At 31.9% G+C, this 14,168-nt stretch overlaps 2 protein-coding genes across 3 annotated transcripts in view; one reads left to right on the plus strand and one right to left on the minus strand.

Moving 5' to 3' along the window:
• LOC123010526 (hemicentin-2-like) overlaps positions 1-14,168 on the plus strand; it is a 154,692-nt gene that overhangs the window by 12,073 nt on the left and 128,451 nt on the right. The window contains exon 1 of one of the 2 annotated variants that reach the window (XM_044407481.1): positions 12,641-12,732. The exons of the other annotated variant lie outside the window; for it this stretch is intronic. The gene's annotated coding sequence lies outside the window, so the exon portion shown is untranslated. Of the gene's footprint in view, positions 1-12,640; positions 12,733-14,168 lie in introns of those variants that run through there. 2 annotated transcript variants of the gene reach the window in all.
• Positions 10,382-12,471, minus strand: LOC123010525 (fatty acyl-CoA reductase wat-like). Its single transcript, XM_044407479.1, has 7 exons — positions 12,347-12,471; positions 11,985-12,204; positions 11,546-11,937; positions 11,393-11,499; positions 11,094-11,345; positions 10,863-11,043; positions 10,382-10,810 (listed from the first exon to the last, which is right to left on the minus strand). The coding sequence occupies exons 2-7, from the start codon at positions 12,174-12,176 to the stop codon at positions 10,465-10,467; spliced, it is 1,470 nt and encodes a 489-aa protein (XP_044263414.1). The 5' UTR covers positions 12,177-12,204; positions 12,347-12,471; the 3' UTR covers positions 10,382-10,464.

Raw genomic sequence — 14,168 nt, forward strand, 5'->3', positions numbered from 1 at the left:
GATAAATGTCATATATACAGGATATTTCACGAGTGAGCCTGACGGAATTGAAAACACAACCCACAATACATTTGCAAAGTTAACGTGGATATTTTAGATATCGCATTGTTTGAAAAAAACCGATTAAGAATCCACAATAGCTTTGCTTCCAATAATTTTATTTGTCACAACTGACATTAAATTTAGCAAAAAGTCAAAATGCATTCGAACGATGAGAAAACAAATCTGATTCTCATTTATGGCAAATTTGGAAAAAATGCTTCTGACGTTGAGCTTTTCTAAAGACAATGTTTCCTGAATAGAAAAACTCCAAAAAGGCTTGAATCACTAAAGTGTTTTCCAATGGTAGATAGACAAATAACCTTAAAAATTGTGTTTCCTGTCTTGTCAATTTCTTTGTGTCACGCGATAACTATGTTTTATTAATTTTAAAATTCATAATCAAAATCCATGAAACTTATAGTATATGCAAATGTATTGCTGGATGCAGTTCAAATTTGGTCAGGCTCATTATCACTCGTGAAATACCCTGTATATTCGTAGGACAATAAATAAAAAAAAAACAAAGTACATAAATGAAATGATGAAGTTTTGAAAGTAGACAACCAAGTTTTAGCTTCTGGCGACAACTCATGAATTTCGGTGAAGCCTCCTTGAAAAGTCATAAGTCGACACTCTTCGACAATATGTTGTACAGTTTCTTCCACTTGACCACATTGACAATATGGATTTTCAACAGCATTCCATTTAAATAACATTGAATTACATCTAGCATGACCAGTTCTTAATCTGTTCAATTTCTCCCAGACCCACCTTGGCTGATCCATTCCAGGTACTCTTTTTGTTGGATCTAATATTGGATCTTTATTGAAAAGTTGAACATTTGACCACATGTTGCGCCACTCATCAGAAACGAAGAAGTTTTCAATATTTGCCGTTTCAATCCAGAAGGGTTTTCTAGATTTTAATCGATTTTCGGGGGAAATCAGGCCAGACCATATTGGAAAATTTTGCGGATGTTCTCTATATTTTTTCCAGAGTTTCTTTACTAAAAGTTTTCTTCTTAGTAGAGGCGGAGCAATGTTAGACAGTACTGGAAGCCATTCAGTGGGAGTTGATTTTATGACTCGCATGGCAGTGTTTAATTGTGCATCTATTTTGCATGTATGTAAACTGTTTATCCATACAGCACTACAATATTTTGCCGTTGAGAAAACTAATGCAAGAGCTGTGATACGAAGAGGCATTAGCACCCCAACTTGAACGAGTAAAACTTTAGTAAAATGTTATTTCTTGTTTTCAATTTTTGCCTAATTTTTTCCAGATGGAACTTGTAGGTAAAAGTCAAGAGTGACACCAAGGTAGACCGGATGAATGTTGTGCTTAAGGGGTATTTCATTTAATAAAATATTTCTGTTCTTTTGGTTTCGATGGGTTTACACACAGACGCCACTTCTTGAAGTAATCACACATCATAGGAAAGTTGTTTTTCTAGTTGATCAAATTCCTTATGTTGAAAAGTCAGAGCAATATCGTCAGCATACACAAATTTTCTTGAAAGCGTATCAGAAAGATCCCTCGTATAAACAATAAAAAGCAATGGAGATAATACTGCGCCCCGAGGAAGACCATTATTAAGAGTTTTTACTTTGCTTGATTTTTCGCCGATAAAAATTCTAAATTTTCTATTTGTTAACATGCTCTCGATAAGACTAACAATCCGTTTGCAAGGTACGACTTTATAAAGTTTGGGTATTAAACCATCCTTCCATACTGTATCATATGCGGCAGTGAGATCCAAAAGAACTACACCAGTTTTTCAATGTGGGTCGTTAAAGCTAAGACTTGGTCGCAGCAACTTCTTTGTGGTCGAAATCCAGCTTGTTCTGGAGGGAGAACATCCTCAACAATAGGAGAAATGCGCTGATAAATCATCTTCTCCAGAATCTTGTAACAAACACTCAACAAAGAAATGGGCCGGTAACTGGACGCTTCCTGTGGAGATTTTCCTTTTTTCAAAATTTCAAAATCACCTTGGTCTTTTTAAACTCCGAAGGCAGACGGGTTGAAATGAAAATATCATTAAAAAAAGAAGTAAGCCATTTCAGTGCAAAACTTCCGACATTTTTGATCAATTCTGGGTAGGTCCCATCAAAACCAGCCGATTTTTTACACTTCGTTGATGATATGGCTGCTTCTAATTCATCTACGTTGAAACATCTCAATAGTTCTTCTGAAATGTTCGCCTTTCTTTTTTGTTTTTGAAACCGACGTTTCATCTCCTTCTTTTCTTTTCTTCCTAACTTAACGGAGTTTAAAACGTTATATCGTAAAAGTAGAAACGCTTAGGCAGAAAAATAGAATTTTTACTCTATGGCTAAAAGGTACTTGTGACATTTAGTCATAAAAATGGTCAATTATGTGACGTTTGCGGATAAAAAATATTGTTCCAATATATCGACCAAGTAAGCATTTGGAATTTAATTGGATCAGCAGTTTCCCAGCAATCAAATAACAATTTGTTCCTGATTATTTTATTTGCCTTGGAACTTTGATAGTTACTACGTACATAATTTACAACTCTGGTTGAGGTCTTTTTATTGGTTATTGCAAACGAAAGAAATCATGCATAATAAATACCCCAATTATTTTAAATTGTGAACCTAAATAAAAAAATATTGCGATATAAAAAACTTATTGAAAAAAGTCCCGCTATGTAATAAAACCGCACCTGATGCAAATATTGGACACAATATAAAGTAAAAGTGAACTAGGATACGAACCGGCATCAGCATAAATCTTTACGCCCTCCTATACGAGGTTATAAATTACAATTATGGTGGAGGAAGGACGAATAGTCTTAAGATTACGTTTATTAAAAAAAAACATGAGCCATTTTATAAACAACATATGTAGAAAACAACACTCTTTATGAAAAACATAAAAAGTTAGTTTATTACTAATTCGAACATAATTTTGTTGACAGAATTGTGAAGCGAGAAAGGTTCTAGAATCCTAAATATCAAACTAAGAATCAAACGACTAGTACCTAGCGGTTTTGTTTGTCTTGTTGTGATTTAATGAAAGAAATTTCTTGTCCAACTGCGGTGCAATTTGAATACGTTAAGTAATTGAATTGAATTAATTAAAATTTAAATTTTGTGATGTTATTCTTAATATTGGTAAAAAAGTATTCAGTGTGGTGTAGGAAAAAGGTATTTAATATACGATTTATTGTATGTTGGCATTTCGCAAGCGTTATATTATTAGTATTTGCTATCAACTGCGGTACAATTTGAATACGTTAAGTAATTGAATTGAATTAACGATCAATTTCAATTCCGTTTTATGATATGTATGTTTACTAAAACCAGATTTTGTGATGTTATTCTTAATATTGGTAAAAAAGTATTCAGTGTGGTGTAGGAAAGAGGTATTTAATATACGTTTTATTGTATGTTGGCATTTCGCAAGCGTTATATTAGCATTTGCTACCAAATATTTGCTAGAATATTTGCTATAATTTATCGGTTAAAATTAGTTGGGTTTGCATTAGGGTTTATTAGGTAGAAATATTATTCCACCATGTTTAGCGCATTTCAGGACTTATTAGAAGAAGGATCTTTGTTTACTTAAACTATTGCAAGGATTTTTTTTCTTTTACTTGTTTAGCTTTTATATGTTTTGCTTCTAAAAATGACAAATTTTGACAAAGTATGTTGTAGTGGACAAATCAGTAAGAAAACTACCTAGTTATGAAACAAAATCTAAAAGATTTTTTTATTACATATTTGGAATATAATCATCAAAAAAATTAGAGAAATAAAAATAGATCATCAAAGAGTAGGTGTTCATCTTTTTCTAATAAACAAAGCATTTTTTTTCAATATTTTTAAACAAATTATGGCAGTGTTTTGACAAGGCACACTAAATCTCATTCTTGACCTATATTTAGTTTACTTAATGAGGGTTTTATGAAGTCCGAGAACAAAATAGTTAAAATTAATTAATGGGATGTTTTGAACCTTAGTTAATAGCCTGTTAATTAAGTATTTGGTTATTAATTAATTAGTTACTATACGAAGGATATTTAGAATATTTCAACAAATTTTACGTACCTGCTAAGCCTATACAAAGTTGTTGACTATTTAAATAAAATTTTGAATATGCATTATAAGTTCTCGTTATTAGATGCAAGTACATTTCCGGGAACTAATTTTTTTAAAACCACTTGCTAATTAATTTTCTCGCACTTTTGTTCACCAGATAAGATACTGTGTGATGAATATTTTAATTATCTAAAGAGCCAAACCAAATTACGATACAGCTTGTTATTATTATTTATTTTATTACACAATTAAGCAAATAATGTGCTTTTAAATTGTCAATTTGTGAAAATTCTATGGGAGTCTGAAAGTCAAGCTCTCGATTGCTAACTAGTTGAACACGCTAGAAATAAGTCTGTCAGTAGTCTTCCGTTGTACTTTAGTTTTTGTATCAAATTGAACGATACTGCGAAGCTTTAAAAGCGGAAACTGTGAAAGAATTTCATGCTTGCAGTATGTCGATGGACATTCTTGTGCTAGCCGTCGATGTGGGCCATCAATAAGTCTTCATTATAGTCAGTCATTTGAAATCACTTGAACGGTTCGTGCTCTCGTATTGAATGCTGGTCACAATTTTCGTTGTACAGAGGGTTGTCACGGAAGCCCTATTAAGTACAGGTGGACTCATTTAGAATTTTTAAAATGCACGTTCGCCACTCATGTCTCGCCCTGATAAAAATTGAAGATGCGTGATTGGTTTAGTCAAGTAGCGACGACGGATGACACTTGCCAGCGAAGAGCTAATCACAAAATCAATACATTACATTATTCATATTTTTATGAAAAAAAAAAAGAGATCCTGACAAGCGATATAAATCCGCCACGGTTTAAAATCTACAGTAAAAATGCTACAAATTCCGAACAAATCGAGGTAGTACCTTGACAAAGACAAATCCTCGTTTTGGTGATATTTCATTTATTCCGTTTTTTATTCGGTGTAGGTTACTGATGAGTACTTTTTTGTCGATGTGGCCAGATGACGCTCTTAAAATGCGATATCTATGGTTTGTGAATACCGAATTTGGTTCATTAATTCTGCCATTTCCTGCCACATATTTCTTGTTTAATTCCGACGGAAAAACTCACAAATTAAATTTATCGCCTAAAAACACTCTGCAATTTATGTGAGTTGATCGGAGTTGTTGCGGCTGGACCAAGTCACCTCCCAAGGACCGTTCCAGGTTAACTTTAGTGGTTTATGTGACAGCAAGAGTGATCTGAAGATATAAATTACAAGTTATCTTAAATACGCAGCGGCACGTCGTGCCACTGTGCACATACACCAGAAAATTTACTACTCATCGATCCAAAATGCACTACCCATAAAATATTTTATACATACTATCCTAAAAATTAGAGCTATTAACTTTTATCGCTTATGAATATGTAACATAATCGAGCTCTTTAGTCATTTTTAGGATCGAAACAAAATTAGCGATTGAGGCCATTAGCTTCACCTCGATTGCTAATTCTCATTAATTCAGCCATATCTCAAAAGTTACACCCAAATTTACTGTACCATTCAGGAACATGTAATTCCCCTTGGAATTGGTTTAACTTCTTAAAACTCAACTTTTCATTATCGTTCCAAATTTGGTTGAAATCCACGATTGTCTCGTACAAAATATGCCTTGATGCTAATCAAAAATATTTCTAAAGTGTTTTTCTAAAGCATAAACACTTGAAGATCAGATTCTGCTAGATAAATAAACGAAGTAATAATGGTTGTTGTTTTACAAGTAGCAAAGCTCCGATTTTATCGCTTTAAATCATTGAAAGCCTGACAATAACACGATTTTCCAGAATAAATTGCTTTTGGAATTAAAATTTATGCAAGACGTCTGTGCACCCGAGTATCGACAATTTCGAGAAATAACCCTTAGCTTGTAAATTAAAGAAAGTTTCCGTTGAATAATTCTGTAATGTGTGAAATGTTGGGTTTACCGACGCCGACGCGATTAAAAACCCTCTTTATTCGAATAAGTTAAAGAAGGTTTTCGGTTTAATTGCAGCTTAAAGTGATCTTTTCGCTTCGAGTTGACTGTCTGTTTAGTTGTAAGCAGGTGAAAAACTTCTGGTATAATTATGTTTGTCATTAAATAGTCAAAGATAAATTAAGAAAGAAATAAAAAAGAGAGATATGAAGGAGATTTTGAAAAAACCACGAAAATGCTTTTCAGTTCTTAAGCTGAAAAGAAGAATTAACGAAACTTTACCGATGATTTAAACGTTTAAGCTCGTCGTTAGTGCCATTTGATTTTGTTTTATTTTGAAATTGAGAGGTAAAGTCGCGAATTTACCCGAGGAATTACTTTGGTATTACTTTGGTTTTAATTGTGACAACCTAATCCCTCTTGGAATATCTAACTTTCAAACACGCTGAAGATATTCAGTCTTACGTATTGTTTCATTGTGAAAGAGAATTGGTTTATTTTAATAAATATAATGACTAACAGTTTTCCAGCTTATTGTTTGTTTTTTTAATGTAGTTATGGATAAATTTATTTCATATACTAATTTCTTAAAATGTTAACGCTACGCTGTGCTAATTTACGAAGTCGCTTGCAATGTTAATCTTTCATACCGGCAGTGGGTTAAGAGTTTTGGGGGAGTTATAGGGAGTAGTTAACGTCAGTTCGTTTGAAAATTAACGTCAGTTGTCAGTATAGTGTGTGGAGGAGTAGGTAAGATAGTTTCCTAACTTTTAACAAAAACAAAAAGTCATAATCTTATTGTAACTGTGCTGTATTTGTTGAAGTAATTGCAGAAAACTATCTTTTCATTCTAGTTCAGCGCGTTAACTCCATACTTCAATAATTAAGTCAATTGGGCCTATCGATTAGCAATAGGAAGTCAACTGCAGTCTGTGAGGTTAAATTAATAAGGAAGACAAATATCCCTTTAAATTCATACTACAAATTTGTTATATAAACTTCAACATTTAATGCTTGTGCACAGTCATTAGTTTTCCAAATTGCACCGAACTATGTATTACAGTATTTACAACTTACAAATTCATTGTATTGTAGGGGATTATGGGCATGACCACGTAACAGTCTTGTGCTACAATTTTTTTAAACTATAAATAATTGTTCAAAAACGTTTGTGGTTTACAAAAGTTTGCAACACATTATTAATACCTATGCCCTTGTTTAGTTTTTGATTTTGAGGATCGTGTATAATGATTATGATAAGTGTAAATAGTAATGTTACGAGTGACTGCATGCATTTTTAAAGAAGATTTTTTCTCATTATCAGTGAAATAGTAGTAAACATACAGTAAAATGCATGAGATGCATAGAACAAGTAAAACCCATTTATGATTCAACAAGATATTTCGAATAGTTCTCTAGAGGAAACTCAGCAATACCTGCATGTAACATGCGATTTACTACCTCTGTTCAAACCCGAACGGTTTTTATTTTGTTGTATAATATTTAGGAAAAAAGTTTAAATACGCTTATACAAACTGTTGTTGAAATCAATTGTAATTTCAATTCATTTATTTACAATTTCAAGCAAAAATGTCTTATTTTTTCTTATATTCCATTTATTTTTTTAATTTACAATAAATTTAATTATTCAATAATGCCTTAATCTGTATGAAACGTTTACATTGTTTAAACCCGATCGATTATTTAGATGTTTGCTTGGAGTGTAATGAAACTGAGTGAACACATCATGACTCAACTTGCTAAAAGAATAAAATTGTTCGGGTGAGAATTGAAAATGTTTTTAGACTTGTTTATTCGTACAAAACAAATTTAATAATTATGCAACTTGCGGTAGAAGGATTTTTGCTGAATGTTGAAAAATAAGACTTAAATTGAAGTTTCATTTGATTGAAGTAGACAATAACTCTGCTCCAACCTACGTAGAATTTAATTTTTGCTTCAAAAAGATTGTTGTACAATTTGTTTTTTTTTTCTAATTTATATTACTTTCCAGGGCGCTGTTTTTTCAAAACACGTCTTATTAGCATAAAAGATAAATTGCAAAGAAAGCACAACGCCAAGTTTTTTTAATGTAGATAGAAATTTCTCATTAGAAATAAGGTGTAAAGGCGAACGACTTATGCTTCTTGCTCCATTATGCACTGAAAGGCTTAAATGATGATGTATTGCTTGTAATGCAGGTATAATTAATAAGACGCAAGGTTGTAATAATGTATTGTAGTACTTGCCTAAGTCTGGTATTCTTTAGAATCTGAAAGCTTATGCTTAAGATGCACCTGAAAGCTGGCTATAAATATTAATAGAGTTTAGGTGCAAGGTACATTTTAAATCGAGACATCAATTATTCAGTATAATTAAGGTACATATATGCTCTGCTACAGTAAACATAAAGTCTGAGTTGCTAGATTTTAAAATTTAGTAGAATTTTACGTCATGAATATGCATTTGCAAATATGTCGCCAATTTGCATATATACTTACAAGATAAAAATTTATCTACTGCAAAGCACGCAAAAACTTGATAATACTCAAAAGTTTTACGACCGAAATTGATAGTTAGTGTTTAAAATGGTATCAATTATTCAGCCTAAAAGCGTTTTTTTGAAATATTTACAAAAAGTCCAGTAACTTAAAATTACTTCAGTTTTTGATTATTTATGTAAACTATTTATATTCAACTTGTACACATTTGTGATGACAGTATTTTTTTATATTCACGTGTAATACAAAAACTTTGTAATTTTTAAATAAGTGTAAAAAAAATGTCATCCAGCCACTCAAAATTTTTAGGTCAATACTAAATAAACCTTAATGCATTATGTATTAATAATAATAACAACATTAACAAATGCTATTTTTATTAAACTTATTTTATAATGTATTATTTTATCAACAGTTTGTTCCGGGTATGAAATAAAAAGATAACAAATAATGAGATTAATAAATGTTGGATTGTTTATTAAATTATCCCAAATGCATCAATGTTTGTGGGTAATAACACATGATTATTAGTTACCAATATAATATGTATTTATACTTCCACATAATAAACACGCAAAAAGTATAGTAACAGTGTATTTTTAAATAGTAACAATGCTTTGGGAATTTATATTTAAAAGTAATAATGTAAACGTATGGAAAAGCGAGTTTTTGGAATTCAGGATGGAAAGGTGAAGAGGGATCTTGGGCGTTTTCTCTACACCTCCCGCCTTTGCGGAAAACTTTGGTGTCAATACTTGCCAGCATATCGAAGATAACAATATTTCCCTTGCGCGTGGTTTTGCATTATACATGTTTGTAAGTATGCATAAGGGTTTTGTGATTTTGTATTCGTGTGCTTTTTGAATACATCCAGAATGTTTAATGCGATAAATGTGTCCACATCCAAGAGTTATTTTGAGTTGCGGTCACAGAATTGGGCTTTTACAGTGATTAACTCCCTGTGTCACTTTTTTAAAAGCTCTTGTATTCTTGGGGCTGTTTTGTATCAAATGTTAGCGATTTTTTCTCAACATGTTTTCTTACCTCTTTGCCATATTTTTAAAGCTTAATCTACCCCGACTCTCCATTTTCTTCGCTATTTTTCACGTATTATTATGTTGTGAAATATTTAAGGGGTGTTACCTACGCTTATCATTTTTCTCAGTAATACATTACTGAGACTGACAGAGAAAAATGAAAGGGTTTTAGTTATCCATGAGTTTTATTTCTGACTTTATCGGCCGTTGCTTATTTTTAACGACGACTACAAACTTATTTTTTAAGATGGAAAGTCAGAAAAGGGTACCGGAAAAAATAAAAGCGTAGACTAAACTGTTTTCAGAGAGAAACAAATAACGTTTTGAGTATAAGTATAATCGCGTACTTGTCTTGTAAGAACGCAAAGCTGATTGTATTTACTGCACAATTTATCAAGCGAAACAAAGCAGAATACAATTTTCTGAAGGCAGATAAATGCTGCAGTGGTGAACCGGCTGTCACTTTGCAACAACAAATCAACCGTACAGGAAAACACGTCCGGGTAACCAGATTTTCAAGAAAATTTTTGTGACAGGTTTAAATGAAAGGAGAATTTCCTACAGATTAAATAGTTATTTATCTATATCTTGTACTTTTCATTTTGCCATCGTCACCATAATATATCAAAATATTTCAAAAGGTCGTTCATTATCTCTTTTTATAGTGTTGAAACATTACTGCTGATATTGATTTAGACTAAATTATTGAAACGTTGAACATTATTTAATACAAGTATAGAACTAACCAACTAACTGGAATATGCGACATAGGGATAAACATTTTAATGTTTAGAAATGGTACATGAAGTAAAAAAATGTTTATTAAAATTGTATACAATCACGTTACCAATAAAAAAAATAAAAAAACTACAGTTTTTTAACATTTTTAGAAAAATAATCCTAACATGAACAACATAAGCTTATACATCAAGAACCAGAATAATGCAATAATGGCGTAATGTGCCACAAACATAATTTTAATTTTTCTCTTGCCTTCAGGAATAGTGTCTAATGACTCTTTCAGCAAAAAATGTCTCATCCCATAGGCACAGTCACGTATGTATTCATTCCAGTTTAGTTTCTCCATATTGAATTCATATATTTTTTTATCTTCTTCGCTCATTTCGTTCCACAATGTTATGACATTACCATCGTCAAATTGCCATGTTTTTGTTGAAAACCATGCAATCAAGTCAAGAACTTTATGTAATCGAGCATAGCTTTTGACGGCTCTAGAAACCAAACTTTTCATATTTTTAAACCATTTCGATACACCTGACCTACAGAGTACGTTTTCCCAAGCATAAAAGAACAAAATCGGCAATATATGCAAATAGGGTATGTGAAAAAAAGGTTGTCAGTTTATAGGAAATTTTCTTTTCTCTCAATACAAACGAAACGTACCAAATGGCACTTTTAGGGGTAACACTCCAATAAAGTCTTCTTAAATTTTCTGTAAACTCGCCTGCATACAAAAAAATGTACTATTTAATTACACCACAAACACGCACTCACCCCAAGTTATCTGGTTTCTTTTGTGGCCTGCAAAATTGTAGACTATGGGAATTCTTGGTTTTTGAGTACCAATTTGCCACATAATTGATAAAACTGCATTAGCGACATAATCAACTGGTACCATGGAAGCCACAGCATCACGTTTGGCGTGGAAAGTTTTCAAAACACCTAAACCTGCACCTGTTGCTATACCAACAGGGCCATAAAAATTATCAATCCATCCTGGCATTGGTTTCCTAACCGAGCTGAGTACTAAAATGAAGTATTTACAATTTTGTCGCCTAAATTTTCAACATTACTAATTCCCGGACGTATGACAGCAGTTGGAAATGTATCGATGGATCTGATCAAACTTTCGGAAACTGATTTGGTATAAATATAAGTATTGGGCCATTGTCCCAAAAGTCTAAAAACTTGTAAAAATATCTCTATTGGTGCTGGCTTTTACTTACTGTGGAGTGAGTTTTTGGAGTACATCGTCCTTAAGGGCATTTACAACATTCAGTAACTTTTCGGCTTCAATTGGCGGGTCGTAAAAATCTTCTTTTATGCGAGGATTAAGTGAGTTCGAGAAAGCCGTTGAAACAAAAATGAAACATTTTAGATTTGCCATTTCTTTAGCCAATTCCAGAATATCTCTCGTGGCACGAACGTTATAACTAGCTTCTTTTAGTGTTTGGTCAAACCTAACACTTGCTGCAGCGTGAATAACACAAGTAGTTTCTTCTTTTAAAACTCTTGCATTCTCAGAGTTCAAATCCAAAAAGGGTTTTTGACAGTCACCATTTATAACGCACACTTTTTCAATTACAGCTGCATTGTTTGCTTTAATGTAATCAAAACACTGAAAAACAAATTTATTTTAAAATATTAATATTTGCAATAACTTACTGGAAAGTTAAAAAGTTCATTCAAACGTTGCTTGGGTGTTTTTCCTTTCTTTTGTCGCATCAGCATATAAATTTTCCTTACATCGGGACATTCTCGTAGAAGTTTTTCAATCAATACTTTACCTAAAAAGCCTCCTCCGCCAGTTAAAAAAACTGTTTGGTTTTCGAAAAATTCTGTTATTTGACTTTTCATGTTTCTAACTGTTTCTAAAACAACTGTTCTACAACAAATTAATAAAGAGAATTGAAGACATTAGTCAAATTGAATGAACTCATTAATGCTAATTTGCAAATATTATTCGATAGCATGTCAGGGCCGGACTAGTAAATTTTTAACACTAAAATATACTGTACTTTGCACACCTATAAATTTATTTGGCAAAAAAAATGATAGTTTCTTCAGAACAAAATCGTTTTCAGACTTCTGGACCACCCAGTATAAGAAATGTTCTATCATTTAATGTAGAATTTTGTGAGTAATAAACTTGGTTTATGAAGCACATTTATTTAGTTACAATTTTATTGTGGCTACACTTTTTATTCCTTGTCAGCAAAACATACCTATTCAGCATTTCCAGTTATCAAATTACAACCTAGCCTCTTGATATTTACAGACATTTAAAGTCGTAGTTGCTGTTAAACTTAAATAAATTGTTTGTTTTATAATCTGGTTTGTGCATGTGACGTCATTGGATATTGGTGCGGGTTGCTACCAAAATTGTTACCCTGTTGACGAAATGATATAAAAGGTAGCGTTATTTTGATTATAAAAAGTGTGGATTTAACGATCACAGAGAATTATAAGAATTACAATACATTTTCACGACGATAGGCGGTGTTTTAACACGACAATCAATTTACTAATTATTTTAATATTTGCGATCTACAGCCATATTTTAGAAACAAGTCAAGAAAACACAAATCAAACCCATTGAAACTCGTTTTGTTGGAAGTGATTATAATTAATTTTGACAAAAACTAAGACAAAACGAAATCAAATAATAACAGTGTCAAAACCATGAATTTCATTACCGTAGAAATGATTTTCTTATTTTTTCGAACAATAAATTTTTTTAAAGTAAATAAGTTTTTTTGTTATTTATTATACAAGACGATAAAGAAATTGTTTATCTACGAGTGAAAAGGTTAAGTTTACAAGTGACGAAGTCGCGAGTGAACTTTTTTCACGAGTAGATAAACAATCTTTATCGTCGTGTATGTTTCGTTTTATTTTGTACTCACCTACCAGAATTTCTTGAATATAAACAGTAGATAAAGACTACTTTATCTACTGAAATTAGTTGATAAAAGCACTCTTTAAAATTGAGTACAAAATAAAATAATAATTCTATGAGTTTTTTTCCTCGGTTACACTATCTTTGCAATCTTCTACCAGGTCAATTTTTAATTCGCAAGACCGTAAACTCCTTGCATACATAATTTCAAATTAAGAATTTGTAACTCGCTCATAAGACAAGGGTACAATAATATCTCGACACTCTTAAAGTCAGAGGAAGTTAACTCATTATGGATCACTGTGTTTTGTAAGATAACTTTTAGGACACGCCACTGTCTGAATACTCATATGGTGAATAATAATTAATAAATGCGTGGAAATTAATTCACCAAATTATATTCAAATGTAGAAGGTTGTCTACACGAAAATTAGCAATTTTGTTAGTTTTAGCTAGGATCAGGACCTGATTACGGTTGTGGGAGTACCTACCATAATCTTATGACACCCAACTTACAATTTTTTCGTTACACTAATTTTACATAATTTACGTATTCCAATTAAAATAAAATGTAAGGCAATTAAGTAGTTATTCTTTTAATATACGTATTTTTAAGTAGGTTCATTGTAATTCGAATTTTTTGTTAAATATTTAACATGCTGAAGGACTCCGGTCGATGCCCCGTTGCGGCTCCCCTCCATGGGCGCCGATTACATGGGTGCATTGGGGCGGATGCACCCATTGAAATTTTTTAATGGATACGGGGCATCTTGCTTAAGGTAAAAAAATAATAGTAATTGTTTCCGATTTTTTTTTAATTTAACAGTTGTGTATTATTTTTTAAAACTCAACAATTTGAAGCATTTTGCAACTTTGAACATGTACTATTTCCTTTACACTTTTTATTGCATTTGTTATTTATTGATCTTTTTTGGACAATACAAAAAATT

Source organism: Tribolium madens, unplaced genomic scaffold (genome assembly GCF_015345945.1).
Source record: "Tribolium madens isolate multiple individuals breed KSU strain unplaced genomic scaffold, Tmad_KSU_1.1 Scaffold_91;HRSCAF=231;Tcas5.2_LG7, whole genome shotgun sequence".
Lineage (NCBI taxonomy): Eukaryota > Metazoa > Arthropoda > Insecta > Coleoptera > Tenebrionidae > Tribolium > Tribolium madens.